Source organism: Equus przewalskii, chromosome 32 (assembly GCF_037783145.1).
Source record: "Equus przewalskii isolate Varuska chromosome 32, EquPr2, whole genome shotgun sequence".
NCBI classification, from domain to species: Eukaryota; Metazoa; Chordata; class Mammalia; order Perissodactyla; family Equidae; genus Equus; species Equus przewalskii.
In genome coordinates, this window is record NC_091862.1 from 10133492 (window position 1) to 10147644 (window position 14153).

The window sequence follows — 14153 nt, forward strand, 5'->3', positions numbered from 1 at the left end:
CCTGCGAGCAGGGATTTTTGCCTGAGTACAGGGATCTTAGACTATTTTCTTTAATGCTGTGTTCCTAATGCTTCAGCAGTTTCTGTCCCATAGTAGATGCTCAACAATTTACTGAAGGAACAAAATAACATGATGATGGCACACTGTGAGGATCCAATGAGAGCTGCTCTCTGTGAACTTAGTGAACGGATCTGCTGAACACACGCAGTGGTATCACATCAGATTTTCTAGTAATGCCAATGCGCTTCGGAACCTCATTCATACGTCTGTCTTCTATGCCTCCAACACTGTTTTTGGAATGTTTTTATCTCGTTTGGATGTCTGAAAGGTAGTTTACCAGAATTAACAAGGCACACTGAGGCAGTGATAAAAAGAACCAAACTCAAATTGCCAGAAACCCAGACAACGGGAAACTGGGTTAACAAAGTTTTGGATAAAGAAGCAGCAGATAGAAAAGTTCATCACCTCCACAAGAGTAACTGGAAACCAGAAACACTTGGTTCAGCTCCCCGAATACAGTTAAGGCAGACCTAGACCTTGGCGTCTGTCAGATCCTAGTTGACAGTTTATTTTTACAATAATTTGAATAAGATTACCCAACCATAACAACTATCCTTTGGTAAGCCCTTTCCATAAATTTTTACTTAATTCTTGAGATAATGTGGTACAGACAGTATTTTTGAAACGTTGTTTTTTCACCTTTAGGGCTTTTTTTCCCTTATCCCTCCCCCACCCCCAACCCTGACCCACACCAGCAGTGCCCCCTGGGCCCCTGCCTCAGGAGAGGGATACGATGCAGCAGGACAACACAGTCTGCCCAGCTGTGGGTCCCAAGGCCCTCAGAAGAGAAGGACTCTGAGCTTCAGTGGGAAACATCTGTGAGAAATGCTGCAAAGGAGAGACAAAGCCCCACCTCGTTTCTCCCACCCCCGCCTCCACCCTCAAAGCCTGGAAAAGATGACCCGGGCTGCGGAAAAGAGAGTGGGGAGTACACAGCAGAGTCTAGAGACAGTGGTGAGACCTGGAGATAGAACCATCACCCCCTGGTGCCAGACCGCAATGAAACAACAAGTGGACTGGAGGGAAAATAGCGCTTGACTGCATCAGGGTAGAAAGTCTCTCCAGCGCTGCAGAGATGCGGGTCCCTCCAGGGCATGGTGACAGCAAGGAAGCAGTGGAGGAGGGAACCACCACACCGAGGGGTGAGGACCACAGGAGCAAGCGACACCTCTATGCAGAGGGACTGAGGGCTAGCCGGGGTGCGCCCCCGGGGCATGATGTAACTCTCTCTGCCCTCAAAGCAAACCTAACCCTGGGCAAGAGGAGGCCGCGTGCGAACTGAACATACAGGTCCACTTCCCAGCAGGATGGGGACAGAAGCTGTTGTAAATTATTACAGAAAAATAAAGTTCTATTTTTTTTGCCCATCCGGATTGTGCAATGGAATTCACACTCAAGTTCATATTATTACTTATATTTTGCAGATGAGAAAAGTGAAGCACTAAGTAACTTTCCAAAGTAACGTGGCTGGATTTGATCCCAGACTCCCAATCTCCATGCCATTCCACCACTACTGCATTGAAATAAACTTCATCATCACATAAAACTGATTTCACTCATTCACTGCATCTCTAATAGAAGACACAACAGAATTTCTCTTCTAAATGTAAAACTCAAGGGAAATCAAACAGTAATAAGGGAAATGCGCTTTTATGTCACAGCTACCATGAATCATAGAGGAATGCCAACAACCTCAAAATTAATTCATTACATACACGTTGCCCCATAAACAATAGTAATTATACAAAAGTACAATTCATTAGAAATACTTAATACCAAAAAGATACTATGAAGTCATTAGCATTTTTAAATGTATCCATGTTTTATTAATAATCTACATATATTTTTAAAACAACTGTGAATTTTAACTGCAACTGTGAAGAAGTACGATACACAGTCTGTGACAATGTTTTTGCTCATTTAGATCTAAAGATCCCCTGAAAGCTCCCCAGCTGGGAATCTCCAATCTAGAATGAACTCTGGATTTTTCCAACCAGGCACAGAAAATACTCCAAACATTTTAACTAAACCACTAAGCTGCAAAGCAAAAGGAGCAGATCTGTTTTAACCATTCTGAGACACTACGTCCACGGCCACAGGGATTTAGAACGAGCCGTGCCAGAGAAACAGACTCTGCACGTGGTGCTCACTGGCTCCTGAAAGCGGCTGAGTGTGACCAGCCCCAGATAAAATATTAGATCACGACAGGGAGACTGGAAACGTACGCCTTCTTTGAAATGTACTTCCCAGCCTGCGAGGGCAGTCATTATAAGGAAGAACTCTTTAGGAGACCTCAAACTGGAGCCATCTTCATTTATTTGACACCACTCCCTACTCTACTCAAGGAGAGAAATGATCCTCTTCCACATTAGCACTAACGCACGTTGGAGTATTTAGCTAGTGTTTATTTTTTTTTACATAAAATTTTCCAACTGTGGCCTCTTTATTGACATCAATTCATGACTCCAAATACTTTGCCATCACTGTACACTGCACATACTTCTGCCACAGCAACTAAACTTAACTGAAGAGATGAAAGTGTCTGTTCCCCCCCATTAAATGATAAACTGTTTGAGAGTAGGAAAATGCGCATGCATTGTTCACTTACAGGGTTTATAAGTTCTGGAGAGAGACTGTTAAATGAAAAGAAACATGCTTTCAATTTTTGGTAGCACACTTAAAATTTCCTGTAAATATCCTTTGATATTTATGTATGATGATAATCTAACGTTACCCACAGCCAGTGAAAATGAATAGTATTCCATAACTAAGAGCATATGCTGTTTATGGATCCAACAAAAAGACTCTGAATGGTGTAAATGCCAACAAGGACTTCACAGTATTTTCCTGCACTGTTCTTCCTAGACACACGTAAATTCTTCCTGAGTGCACAGGCAAGTGGCGTGCACACAGCCAGCCTCTCAATCATGAGGCTCCTTTCTACGGCGGTGTACACCTCTGCCTTCATCCATACGTCAGTCCTAGAACAATCAATTTAATTATTCCAAGGGCGGTTTCTCCACTTGAGGACTATCCCCATTCTTTTCTCAAGCTCTTCTTTCTTTGGCTTCAGGTCACTATTCTTTCTTTATTTGGGCCTAATCTGCTCTGTTACTATCCCGTTAATTTTCAATTATATTCTATTTTTAGCAATTATATTTGGTTCTATTTCACTCCTTTGAGGCGTCTAAGTGGGCAAAGAGGAAAGTTCACTGTGATGAAATTCAAAGTCATCAAAATTAAGTGCAGGTGCACACCACAGGAATAAGATAAAAACTGGATTTACACAAAGATCAGATTATCTGAATTATAAAATAATTACAAACAAGAGTATTTTATACAGTAATCCCCCCCAGTGAACTAAAAATTCTTATCATTACACAGGCACTTTGGGAACATCTGATACAAAGCAAATAAATGTGGACTGACTACTGTGAACCACAATGACATACAAAATCGTAGGCATGCTTTCCGGCTAACTGGCCAGTCACCTCACCACCAGTGACCCCAACAGTGTCAAGTCGTTGTGCACACAATACAAATGACCAATCAATAGGGCACTGCAAAGTTACTGAAAACCACAAGTTGATGAGAAACTAAACAGCTTTTGAGAATTTACCAATCTCTTGACTTTCAGCATCACTTGAACCCAATTAGACAGAAGAGCCCTTTAAGCAAGAAACAACACTGACTGCACAGGGCGTGGTAGCGCGGCCCACCCAATTTACAGTCCACAGAGGCTGGGGAGGAATCGAGGACAGAACCCAGGTTCTTACTTTCTTTTTCCATCTTCTGCAACAGTGGTTCTCCAAGTGTCGTCCCCAGAGCAGCAGCATCTCCCAGGAGATGGCAGAAACGCGTGTTCTGGGCCCCACCCCTGAATCAGAAACTCTGGAGGCGGAAGGCAGCAATCTGTGATTGAACAAGCTCCCAGGGTGGGGACTGTGACGCAGTCGGGTACCACAGGTCTACCATTAATGCCGAAAACTCAGGCAACACGATCGCCACTCATAAAACTTTGAGGCACTTCAGTGAGTGTCCAATTTCTCTCTTAGATGGAAGCTTATAACCACTGCCATAATCTTTCTTTACAGAGAGTCCTAAAGAGTCAGAGAAGAGGGGAGTTTGGGGGAAATTATTTAATACCGGCATTTTAGAGAACCACCACCTATCACTTTTAGAACACAAAGTACAGGAAGAGCATGAGATATTTTTACTTACCAAAAAGGGGAATGGGTTTTAAAATATTATAGATATAGGCGTAAAGACTAGAACCAGAAGTAGCTATAAATACCAGAATTTTAAAAAACAACCTCTATATTTTTTGTATCACCTCAGGTTTAAATTGTTAAGATGGATCAACCTAATATAACCACAGGCTTTCGTAGTCTAAAGGCTACTGACTTTCCGGTGTTGTGGTTATAAGGATAGTGAACATGCTTTATTTATTGGTAACGGCAATTACGAGACAAAGTCAGTCTGACACATCAACGAAAGGGCTGAAAATCTTAAATTCAACTCTTGACTAGAGAATCTATGAAGGTGGGGAGAGGACAGAAGTGATGAAACTGCTCCTGAGCCAAAAAGGGTTACTGCTCTGCTTCCTCGAGGCTCCTGGGGGGGGGGGGGGGGGTGCAGACAGGCAGGGAAAATTACGACATATTTATAAAGCAGCAATTTTTAAGACCTTCAGGTTCAGTGCTGGTTGCTCAGGAAGTTTTCACTTATTTTTAAAAGTTAAAAAGCATGCTTTTTCTCCTTTGGAAGAAGTCAGAAAATATGGCGCTCGAGGAAGCAAAATTTTTATGCTTCCACTTGTAATGTATTCCACCTGAATGTATTAGCATTTTCCCATTGAGGTGCCACCTACTATTTATAAGCATTCATTAAAAACAGGTTTTTTCATCTTAGTATAATTCAAAACAAATTAACAGAAGATGGGTAAGTCTGGGAATCTGCTTTAGAGGCCTGGCTAATGACAATAAGTTTTTAAATAAAAAAAAAAAATGAACTTGATTTCTTCCTTATTACAAATGCAATAAATATTCATTACTCAAAATCTTGAGAATACAAATCACACTAAGGGGCGGAAAAAAGTGCCCAAGTGTAGCCATCACGAGATAGACAACTACTGTTAACACGTGTATCTACCTTTGCAAGCCCTCTTCCACTGACCTGCATCATAAAATCCACTTAAACTGGCATTTAACTGGTGCATTTCAGAGAGCTCATCAGTTTTTGAATGTCAGCTGTCTCAGGCAAGGATCCAAATCTTACCACCCTCTCTTCCAGCATAAGACAGGCACATAGGAGCTAGTGAAATGTCTCCTGAACATCTGGATCCTACAGGACAAAGTCTGGACTTGCAGACTGTCAAGATGTACTGTGTAAGTGTTTGTAAGGTGACTGATGTGACAGAATGAGGGTTAACGTTCACCCGATGAATTAAAGAAAAACATAGACATTTCAAGACTCAGCTCCTCTGAAAGCCTTGCTGGGTCAAGAAGCTGGAGCAGGAGCCCCACAGAAAGTCTGCACTCCCCTAGGACACTAAAACTTTGGTGAGGGGCTCTCTGAGGGCAAAGAGAAGGCCCTTCAGACTGACATCCCAGCGTGGAGCAGAGGACCTGGCAATGAGCCCATGTGGAGTTCAAATGATGGAGTCAGTGAACAATGGCAGGTAACAGTTCCCAGAATAAAGTTGCATTTTTTGCCCTCGTGAACTTATCCCTAACGTTACATGCCTTTTTGACCTAATGAACAACCACAAACAGGTGACTTTTGAATCCTGTCTCTGCAGGTAGTAACACTCTATGACTCCATTTTCAGATACTAAGAATAGCTTAGAAGAATTGAGTCACATTGAATAACATCCTCAAGCGCTGTATTTACAAGGCCTAAAAATGAGTAATATGGGCTACATCTATCACATGTTTTTAACAGTCAAGAGGGGGGATAAAAAGAAAAGAAATACCAACTGCAAAGTGAAATGCCCACAGTCTGTTACTTTGATTGCTTGACTTAAGGTCTGCTTTCAACTAAAATGCTTAACAACTTTGCTTTTCTACCCTTTCCCCTCCAAAGAGCAGAGTAATGCTCTGTGCACACACATTCCATGCCTTCCCTTCACAGGCTCTGATCAACACGCTCTGGCTTGGATTCAGTTGCAGCAGGCACAGCAGGCTGACACCCTGAACCCCCACCAGACTGAAACACTGAAGTGCTGAATAAAATATCAGAAGCAAAAGACACACAAATAGACACATTGCTGAGTCAGCAAAAAGGAAAGGATCCAGAGAGGTCACAGAGGAAGTGGGAGCAGAAACCAGGGGAGAAAAACGTGCTGAGACAGGACTCCACCCAGGACTCTCCTCCAAACCCTGCAGACCCTGAGTTTGGGTCTGTGCTGAATGAAGGCTGTCTCGGGAGGGCTGGGGAAGGGGGTGGGAGGTAAAGGATAAAGACACCTGGATTCAGCTAGAAGCTGGGACCCCAAAGGATCTCAGCATAAAGGGGCAAAGCGAAGAACCTGCTGTGCAAAAGGAAGAAGGGAACTTGTCTTATCATCAACCCAGAGTAGGGGAATAAGGGACACTTCCTGAGATCTGAGGTCCATCTTTACGTCCCCCAGTACGGCTGGAAAACCACCGAGTCAGGAATTAAAGTCACAGTGACCCCAAGGACGCAGTGTCCCCAGGAGACTGGCATAGCAAAGACAAGTTCTCTCTGGAAGAACGTAACTTCAAGTTAGGTCAAAATTCCCTCAGACGAAGTTCTAAGGAAAATGAGCAACTCACGGGAAAAATAAATAAAATCATAAAACACAGAAGAAAATAAGGCACCAGGAGTGAGAAGAAGCAGAAACAGATAGCTGAATCACACTTCAGACATAAGGATCAACAGACACAACCATAAATGTGCACTATGCTTAAGAGAAGCTTAAAAAAACGGGGAAAAAATGAGAGACTATAAAGAATGACCAAGCAGATTTGAAAGAGAACCAAATATAATTTCCAAAAATAGAATACAGCTGAAAATTAGAGAGAGGGTAGAAGAGTGGATTAGGCTCAACCAAAGAAAGAATAGCGAACCAAAGAGCCAAAGAACGCGTCCAGGATGCAGCACAAAGAAACGCGGCAGGCGGACAGTCAGGACACTGGATGTCGGTGGACCTTTCCACGATAAGTTGAGTTCCAGGAAGAGAGGAGGAGGAAGAGGCACCATTCATGAAAGAATAATCTCGGGGAATTTTCTACCACTGCACTCCCCACCACGGAGGCCGTTAGCCATGTGCGGCCACTTAAATTAAAATTCAAACACAGTTCCTCAGTCACACTAACCACATTTCCAGTTCTGGTCAGCCACATGTGCAGGCAGCTGCCATACAGGACTGCACGGATGTGGAACATTTCCATCATCACAGAAAGTTCTAGTGAACCGCACTTTCTGGAACTACTGAAACACCCATCCTCAGACCTAAGACACCCAATAAATCTCAATCTATGTGAATAAAATTCACACCTTGACACACGGCAGTGAAACCACAAAATGCTAAAGACACAGGGAAGGTCTTAAAAACAGGCAGAGGGCAGAGACCAACCATCCACAAAGCACAAGATCAGATGGCTAACTTCTTAGCAGTAGTTTTGAAAACCGGTGGAACACGGGAATACCACCTTCAAACATGCTGAGAGAAAATACTCTCAACCTAGATCTCTGTGCCTAGGAAGCTCTTTCAAGAACAGGACAAAATACGTTTTCACTCATAAAAGATTTACCAACAACAAATCTTCTCTAATGGAAATTGCAAAGAATTCATTTTAGGCAGAAGACAAATTATCGCAGAAAGGACTGAAGCATAAGAAGGAACAGTAAGTAAAACGTGATTAAATCCAAATAAACACTAACTGTACAGAAGACGAAAATAATGTCTAATTTGTGGTGGAAAAGATAGAATTAAAATACTGGGCAATAAAAGACTATATTGGGGAAATGAGTGAAATATCTAAAAGTCTTCCAGCAATTCAGGATGAGGGTAATGGTATTGAGTAATTTCCGACTTTGACTTAAAAATGGTGACATACATGCTTATGGTAACCACTGGAAAAAAGCGACATACAGGACAAACTTTCCAAAAAGTCAAGAGGGGGCGAAGAAGGAAGGGGGGAAAATCCTCAATCTGTAAGATGGCAGCCAGCAATCCAAAGACACCAGTCATCACAAATAAAAGCGACAAAACTCTCCAGCCACAAAGACTGCCAGACTACATAAAAAGGCAAAAGTCAGCTCCAGACCCTTATATACCAAGGAAATATTTACCAAAAGAAAGCCAGCGAAACCGCATTAACTTCAGACAAAAGTGTCTTTGAAAAAATTCTCTATAAGGAGGGTCCCTTCATAATGATAAAAAGTTTAAAATTCACCATTTTAACATCTGCATCAAGTAAACAAAAGATCAGTTAGATACACCAGATCAAACAGAGTTATAAGGACACAGATAGGAATAGCATAATTAAGTTCAATGTAATGGACATACACAGAATAAATACACACACACCGATTAGAGAATATATATATTCTTTCCCTGCACAGGTGGGACATTTCTGACTATATGCTAGTACAAAGTTAGCTTCAGCAAATTTTCAGGTATACTGTTAGTATCAATCAGATTCCCTGATCACAATGCAATTAAGCTAGAAATCATTAACAAAAAGATAAATAGGAAAACTCTTATTTTGGAAATCAAACACATTTCTAACAACTCAAGGATTAAAGGTAATTCCCTTTCAAGTGTCAGAAGTATGAAGTTTGTTTCAATTACCTTAAGACATATGAACCAATTTCTCATAGAATCATTAGTAAAACTGAATTATTTAAAAAACATTCCTAGTATCTAAGCTGTAGATGTGTATTTTCTATTGTGCGCGTATACTTAAAAAAATGTTTACTAAAATGCACAGTTGAAAGAATGAAAGCTTACAGTTGAAGATAAGGAGTTTTAACAGTCACCTATCTCAATGGAATATCTTTTTGCTCTTTCAAACTGGAGAGGGAGGAACTGAGACAAGAAAATTCAACATTCATTAGTGTAATATCACTTTATCAAGAGCCTTGTCTGCGTTGGTCACCGAGGATACAAAGGTGAGCAAACACACAAGCTCCCAGCCTCCTGGGGTGACAACATCCTAAAGGCGACAGAAACAAACGTAAGATGGCAGCTTGGGAGATCAGGAAAGTTCGCCAGAAGAAGTCACGCTCTCGCTGAGACCTAAGGTGTAACACAAGAGAGGCCAGAAAACAACATTCCAGAAAAGAAAGGAACAGCACATGCAAAGTTACAAAGTGTTAGGTGGGCAATCAGAGTAAAACTATAATTTTCTTCTTAGATAGTCAACATGAAAACAAGGCACAATAAAAAACAGCAAAACTTTTATGCTTTCTAATCTATTCCTTCTTTAATTAGAAATTGGTTGACCCCTTCTACTGTCATAGAAGTTTTCTCCGACTATACAAATACTATCCAGATATTCTATTTATTAAGACACTTAAGAAAATATTACTGTTATACAAAATTGAATGGTTAGCATTTTCCATTCTGTCTAAAAAAAAAAAACCTATCAAAACCAACTTTAAGCCTTAAGGCCTTTCAGAAAGATATTTCCATTCCTTCAAATAAAGAGGTTTTTGCTCAGGACAGAATATACAAACTATGCTTTCTAACATGTTCTCACTAATGTATATCATGGAACAGTCCTGGCCAATTCACTCATTTCCTACCAGTATTTTCAATATTCCACACCCACTTAATTCAACCAGACAAGAACAGTAACACAAACGTACAACTTTAGATGTTGGAGCTGGAAAGAAAAATTTTTTTAAAAAAAGCATCAGGGGGGCTGGCCCCGTGGCCGAGTGCGTAAGTTCACGCGCTCAGCTGCAGGCGGCCCAGTGTTTCATTGGTTCGAATCTTGGGCGCGGACATGGCACTGCTCATCAAACCACGCTGAGGCAGCATCCCACATGCCACAACTAGAAGGACCCACAACGAAGAATATACAACTATGTACTGGGGGGCTTTGGGGAGAAAAACGAAAAAAATAAAATCTTTGGAGAGAAAAAAAAAAAGCATCAGGGACTTCTAGAATCTTGTTATAATGATTACTCCTAAAAGTGACTATGTCAGCACAAAAGGATCCAAATCAGTTACTAAAGGTCAACTCTGACATGGAAATTACAGTTAAATTATACAGCAACAGATTAACTTCCACTAACTATTTACTTCATGTCCCTTTTGATATATATGGGCAAATATGAGAATTTCTTTCCCAAGACTTAGTAAATAAAACTTATTTTACTCCTAAATTCACCATACGACTGTGTTGAAATAACGTCCTGAGGTTTCGAGTAGAAGTCAAGACTTTACACACTCCTATTGGCCTTTTGCTGTATTTGTTAAATAAGACAAGACTGGCCTCAGAGCGACAGACAGACTCACAACTGAATTCAGCATTCTCCGGAGTAACGATTAGAAACAAAGAACAGATAATCCCTTTAAAATCTGCAGTTACTGATTAACTTTCTTTGGCAGTGAAGAATGGCCCAATTCAAGTTTTTCTTATAAAAGATAATTCCATTCTATTGTGAATACACCAATGGAGTTTTTAAGAAAGCATGACAGTTCAAAGATAGCTGCATCTTCAAGAAAATAAGAACAAATACGAAAATTATATCTGAAGAGAACTGAAGCCATTCTCTGGTAAATTCAAAGGGAAACCCAACACTACCTAAAATATCCAGATACTGTTTTTATTTCTGATCACGGTAGCAAGAGCCCAAGTGTCTTATGAGTTTTCAATTTTATAAAAAGTTAGATGTTATTACTTACCAAAGGTACATTCTCCCTACCTACTCAATTAAAGAAAAGAAAGAAAAAAACCCCAAACTACTCAGACGTTCCTAAGGGCAGGGTGCGGGGTGGGGACAACAAGGACAACTTTACTCTCTGGGAACAGTCAAAAGCTGAGATTTTGGTTTGACCACCAGGACTCACCAGGAAGTACGAAAACCAGGAAACTGAGGCAGGGTCCTTTTTACATAAACGCTTCTTTGCTCCCCCTTTTTTTAAAACTGGAAGTGGTTTGTCATAATGTAAACATGGAAATGAGCAACATGTGGAATAGTGATGAGAAAGGTTAAAGAAAGGAAAAGTCAGTATTCCTGGACTTGTCTCGAGAGCAGTGTAGATAACACAGTAGGAAGTGCTGACACAAGCTTTTAAGGCTTGTGTTTAGCAAGGACACGTGCAATTCAAGTTTAGCGCAAGAACCACTATCCTTTTCAATTTTACGGAAAAATTAAGTTCAGGTTTAACAATCAAATAAAATGTGCATTGTGTACACCCTCAGGAGTTGCTAAGCTGGGTCTCACTTAAGGGACAATACGTGTAACATGCATGAGTAGATCAGAGAGCAAAATACCACAACAATGACCACCATGGAACAGATATCTACCACAAACAGCTTTTAAGGTTGCAGAATGAGTGTAAAATAGCACGTGTAATTGGTCATTTCTGGCATCTTTGGCAGCAAACCTCAAATTTCCTTAGAAATCCCTGGCTTGAGTTTTGTTTTTCAAAAGATCAACACAAAATTATATAAGTTAAAACGCCAGCCAATTCTATCACATCTAACAAAACCAAGGAAGAGCATAGCCAACGACATATTAACAAGAAGCTAATTATTTCAGTAACACCAAGCAACAGGTTGTTCCCTGGAGGACAATCTCCATTTTTTCTCAAAACAACACTGCACACCTAGCCAGACCCAGAGTACAAAATTTAACAGACTGAAAGGATATCAGATAATCTAATCTTTCAAAGGGATTTCAACTTTATCACTTCCCTAAGTTATCTACTAAAACCCTAAACCCGACAGCCAAAAAAAGTTACTATTTTCACCAACCCCAAAGAAGCTTAGAGATTTCAAAAATGAACGTGGAAGCAGGCGCTGATGTTTACAGAGGTGACATCACAAAAACTCTTTGCACAAGTCAATCCATTTCCCAAAGCACATCGGCGGCTCCCGGGAGGGTCTCCTATTTCTAATCCTCGCTCGGTGACCCGTGGTTTTCCCAGTGACTGTTTTACATCAAAAACTCAAGAAAACGCCCCAGGAAAGGGCGCGGGGGCGGGCGGCTCCTGCAGACTCAGGTAGTAAAAGGCGACCGCCGATTCCACCGACAATCCCCCGAAATGAGCGAACCCCCCGCTCCTGGCCAATTACAAGCCAATTACAAGCCTCAAAGTTGCTCCACGTAATCCGGGCCTGGGCCTCTTTTTCAGGCAAACGGGTTTATTTCCCTCCCTGGAGTTGATTCATGCTGGAAACACCGTTCAAACCGAAAAGCGAGCAAAACAAAAGGAAAAAAAACTAGAAAAAGGGAGGAAGGGGAAGCGCGGGCCGTTCCACCGGCGGCTTCCCTCCCCGGGGCCCCCGCTCGCCGGCCTGCGGGGAAAACGCCCGGTCCTCGCGGGCGGGGGGCGCGCCCCCCAAACCGGCCCGCGGGGCTGGGGTCCCCTCCTCGGGGGGACGGAGGGGACGCTCCCGGCCGCCGAAGCCGGCCGCGCGGGGCGGCGGGGAGGGGACGCCGCTCGGGATGGAGCCGGATGGTCCGGGGGTCGGCGCGGCGCTCCGGGGCCGCAGGCTCGTCCCCTCCGTCCGGGCCGCAGCCCCGCGCTCCGGCGCGAACTTCGCAGACGGCGCCGCGCGTGCGCCCCGACCCGGCCCCGCAACGCCCGCGCCCCGCCGGGGACCTCCGGCCGACCGGGCCCAGCGAGGGCGCGGCCCCTCGGCCTCCCCGCCGCCCGCGCCCGCCGCCCGGCCGGGCCTGCGCCGCGCGCCCCTCACCTTGGTGGCCATGGCGGGCGGCTCGTCTCCCGCGGCGGCGGCGGCTACGGCTGGGCCCCGGCGCGGCGGCGGCGGCGGCGCGGCGCTCGGCGACTCGAGGCGCCGGCCGCTGCTCCAGTTCCTGCAGCTCCCCGGCTGCGCGGCCCCCGCCCCTGCCGGCCGAGCCGCCCATGGACCGCGGCGTGCGCGGCGCGACCGGCGGAAGCGCGCCCGGTGCCCTCGGCCGGCCCGGCCTCCTCGCCCACTTTCCGCCCCCGCCCCGAGCCTCCGCCCCGGGCCCCGCCGCCGCCGCCGCCGCCGCCGCCGGGCGCCCTTTGTCCCCGCGCCTCCCCGAGCGGCGGCCCGGGTCACGATCCGCGGCCGCGCCCCGCATGGCTGCCCGTTCCGGGGCAGGGGGGACACGCTTTGCGGGAGCGCCCTGCCGGGGGGCCGCGTCCCCCGGGCCCCCAGGCCGCGCACGGCGGGCGTTCTGCGTGCGCGGTGCACGAGGTGCGAGCCTAACCCGGGCCCGTCCCCGGGCCGGGCATCTCTGTCCCGGCTCGGGATGGCTGCTGGGCCGAGTCAAATGAGTGCTCAATAAACAGCCGCGACGGAGTGGAGCCATGGCTGCCTGGCCCGACCGGCCCTTCCAGGAGGTCCTGCCTCCGGCCTGGAGTGGCCGCAGGCTGGGATCCCGGCTGGAGCGCCTGGGCCCCGACGCCCGGGGATTTCATTCTGAGATGTCCCATTAAGCTGCTTCTGGACGCCTGATGGATTTCAGAATGCCTCAGGGCCCCAGAGTTTTGGGGGAGACAAAACAGGCTTCCACAGTGGAAATGAGAGATCTCAAATTTGCCCTTTTTTTCGTCAAATGCTTGTCTTCAGAGTTGGATATATGGGTTTTATTGGTAACTGACTTCAACTGAGCAGCAAGATTTTCTCTCACCTACCAAAAACACCACTGGAAAATATATTTTAGTGTATGTGCTGCGGAAGGGAGCACAGAGATCTATCCTAATTATTAACCTAGCGCATTTTGTTTTTATCATCAGGGATATACATATCTATATATATCAGGGGGCAACTAGCAAATCAAATCAGCTTTATTAGTCTAGGAAAGCAGTAACTTTATTTAGAGTTAATGTCAAATTTGTGTCCTCTCGAAAATATTCTATTTCACCTCCAGAGAGTTCACTAGTTACCTTTAAC

At 44.5% G+C, this 14153-nt stretch overlaps 1 protein-coding gene across 5 annotated transcripts in view; it reads right to left on the reverse strand.

Moving 5' to 3' along the window:
* Positions 1–13676, reverse strand: part of SNX9 (sorting nexin 9) — a 104319-nt gene extending 90643 nt beyond the window's left edge. Inside the window, exon 1 of one of the 5 annotated variants that reach the window (XM_008533323.2) lies at positions 13468–13676. In XM_008533323.2, the coding sequence (XP_008531545.1) occupies positions 13468–13569 (102 nt within the window). In that variant the 5' untranslated portion in view covers positions 13570–13676. Of the gene's footprint in view, positions 1–12020; positions 12581–12965; positions 13199–13467 lie in introns of those variants that run through there. The other 4 variants (XM_070603087.1, XM_008533325.2, XM_070603088.1 and 1 more) reach the window with 4 other exon arrangements.
* Positions 13677–14153: the final 477 nt, after the last annotated feature.